This window comes from Camelina sativa, chromosome 15 (genome assembly GCF_000633955.1).
Source record: "Camelina sativa cultivar DH55 chromosome 15, Cs, whole genome shotgun sequence".
In the NCBI taxonomy this organism is placed as follows: domain Eukaryota; kingdom Viridiplantae; phylum Streptophyta; class Magnoliopsida; order Brassicales; family Brassicaceae; genus Camelina; species Camelina sativa.
The window spans coordinates 20,967,837-20,970,209 of NC_025699.1; the positions used below are offsets into that span (position 1 = coordinate 20,967,837).

The 2,373-nt window shown below is 43.1% G+C and overlaps 1 protein-coding gene across 1 annotated transcript; it reads right to left on the reverse strand.

Moving 5' to 3' along the window:
• LOC104748648 lies at window positions 806–2,077 on the reverse strand. Its single transcript, XM_010470255.1, has 2 exons — window positions 1,745–2,077; window positions 806–1,624 (listed from the first exon to the last, which is right to left on the reverse strand). The coding sequence occupies exons 1-2, from the start codon at window positions 2,075–2,077 to the stop codon at window positions 806–808; spliced, it is 1,152 nt and encodes a 383-aa protein (XP_010468557.1).

Consider the following 2,373-nt stretch of genomic DNA (forward strand, 5'->3'; position numbering starts at 1 on the left):
GAAATGATCTTTCCTAGTGGCTGAATTAAGCTTTCTATAGTCAATGCACATTCTATGTCCTGTTATGGTTCTTGTAGGAATTAACTCATCTTGATCATTCTTTACCACAGTAATACCTCCTTTTTTAGGGACACAATGGACTGGTGAAACCCAAGTACTATCAGAAATAGGATAGATTACACCAGCATCTAGCAACTTAAGGATCTCCTTTTTGACTACTTCCTTTAGGTTGGGGTTTAACCTTCTTTGGGGTTCAATACTAGAATAAGATTCATTTTCAAGGTGAATTCTATGCATGCAGAGGCTAGGTGAAAGTCCTTGAATGTCATCTAAAGTATAACCAATAGCTTTTCTATACTTCCTCAATTCAACAACTAGCAAGTCAAGTTCATTCTCACTCAATTTAGCATTAACTATTACTGGATAAGTAGAGTTCTTACCAAGGAAAACGTACCTTAGCCCAGATGGAAGAGGTTTTAGCTCTGCTTTTGGTGCTTTCAGCTCGGACCAGTCATCCCTAGAAGATTCAGCAGTGCACTCGGTCGAGTGGGTCATGCACTCGGTCGAGTGCTTGGTCGAGCTAGTGGTCGAGCTGTCCGTATTTGCTATTTGAACTGACCAAACTTCCTCCCTCAGTGCTGGTAATCCCTCAAAAATCTCTGGATGGTCTGATTCTTTACATGAATCCAATATCTCTTCATAGACCTTGGTTTCTTTATGGATGAACCCTTCCTCTCCACTTTTGGTCAAGGCAGTCCTAAGATGATCTTCTTCTGCTAGTTCTTCCATTAGTTCTCCTGATAGCTTATCCAGTCTCTTGCGACACTCCGAGCAATGTTTCTGCCTCATACAGCTCAAGCCAAAGACCGGGGGAAGTTTCTAACCGCCAGAAGCTCACCCTTCGGGTCTCCTCAATCCAAAAGACTTGTCCTTCAATTGTTGGTTTCTTCATAGTTTCAAGAATGTCAAATGTCATTTTTAGGTCATCTCCTAAGTTGAGATCAATCTTCCCTTCTCTCACATCTATTATTGCTCCTGCTGTTGCAAGGAAAGGTCTTCCCAAAATCAAGGGATCTTTTGGCTCCTCATCCATTTCCAAGACTACAAAGTCTGTTGGGACTTCTACTGCTCCAATTCTAACAGGTAGATCTTCCAAAACACCATGTGGTAGTCTTATTGATCTATCAGCTAAGATCAAAGATATATTGCATGGTTTATACCTTGTAAATCCAAGGCGCCTTGCAACTGTCAAAGGCATGAGGCTCACTGAGGCTCCCAAATCACAAAGGCATCTGTTGAAAGTCAAAGGTCCTATTGAGCAAGGTATAGTGAAGGAGCCTGGATCTCTCAACTTTTGAGGGTTCACTTGCTTTTGGATTATGGCACTACACTCATGGCTAAGATGCACCATCCCCTGAACTTCTTTGATTCTTTCCATCACAGCATCTTTCAAGAACTTCTGGTAAGGAGGAATCATCACAAAAGCATCAATCAAGGGCATCCTAAGCTCAATCTCTCTAACTTGTTTGTCAAACAATGCTTTATACTTGTCAACCATTTGCTTCTTAAACCTTCCTGGGAAGGGCAAAGGAGGCTTGTAAGGAGGGGGAATGGACCTAGCTTCCTTTTCCTTGGAGGTAGCTGGCTTAGATGTTTCCTGAGCAGCTGCTCGATCAGGCACTCGATTATGCACTCGGTCGAGTGCCTGGTCGAGTGGCCCGTCGAGTTCAACACTGTTTTTGACCTGATTCTCTTCTTCTTGAAATTCCTCCCCCTCTTGTTCCACACTGTCCTCAGTGTTTTGTAAAGCTCCCTTTTTGTCCTGTAAAACTCTTCCACTGCGCAAATTAATGGCATGGGCACTTTCTATAGATTGCACAATAGCTTTTCCCTTGTTGTTCTCTTGCTTAGAGGCAGAAGTTTGTTGATCCTCCAGTGTTGTAATCCTTGAAGTAAGTGTATCAAACTTTCCATTTAGGTCACTGTAAAGATCTGTTATCCTCCTGTTCAACTCAGCAAATCTATTGGCTTCCTCAATCTTCCCTTGGGTTTGACCAATCAACAGCTGCTGTAGCATAGCTCTAAGGTCTTGTTCCTGGCCTTGGTTAGTCTAAAACCCTGGTGGGGGACACAACTGGGGTTGGAACACCTGCTGCTGTTGTTTGGGAATATAGTTTTGGAACCCTTGAGGCTGTTGAGGCTGTTGAGGAGGGTAGACTTGGTCTTGTGGATTAGCCACATTGGTGCTCCTATAAGATAGGTTGTTGTTCTTGAAACCACCTTGATTGTAGCTCTTGAATCCACCTTGGTTTTGCATATAGCAAAGCTCAGCAAACTCATTCTCCCCCTCTTGAACTGGAGCTTCTTCTTCAC

Coding starts and splice junctions, on each gene's coding strand:
- LOC104748648 (XM_010470255.1), bottom strand. CDS start 2,077: ATGCTACAGCAGCTGTTGATTGGTCAAACCCAAGGGAAGATTGAGGAA. Junction 1,625..1,744: donor TTCAAGAAGAAGAGAATCAG/GTCAAAAACAGT, acceptor TCCAAGGAAAAG/GAAGCTAGGTCCATTCCCCC.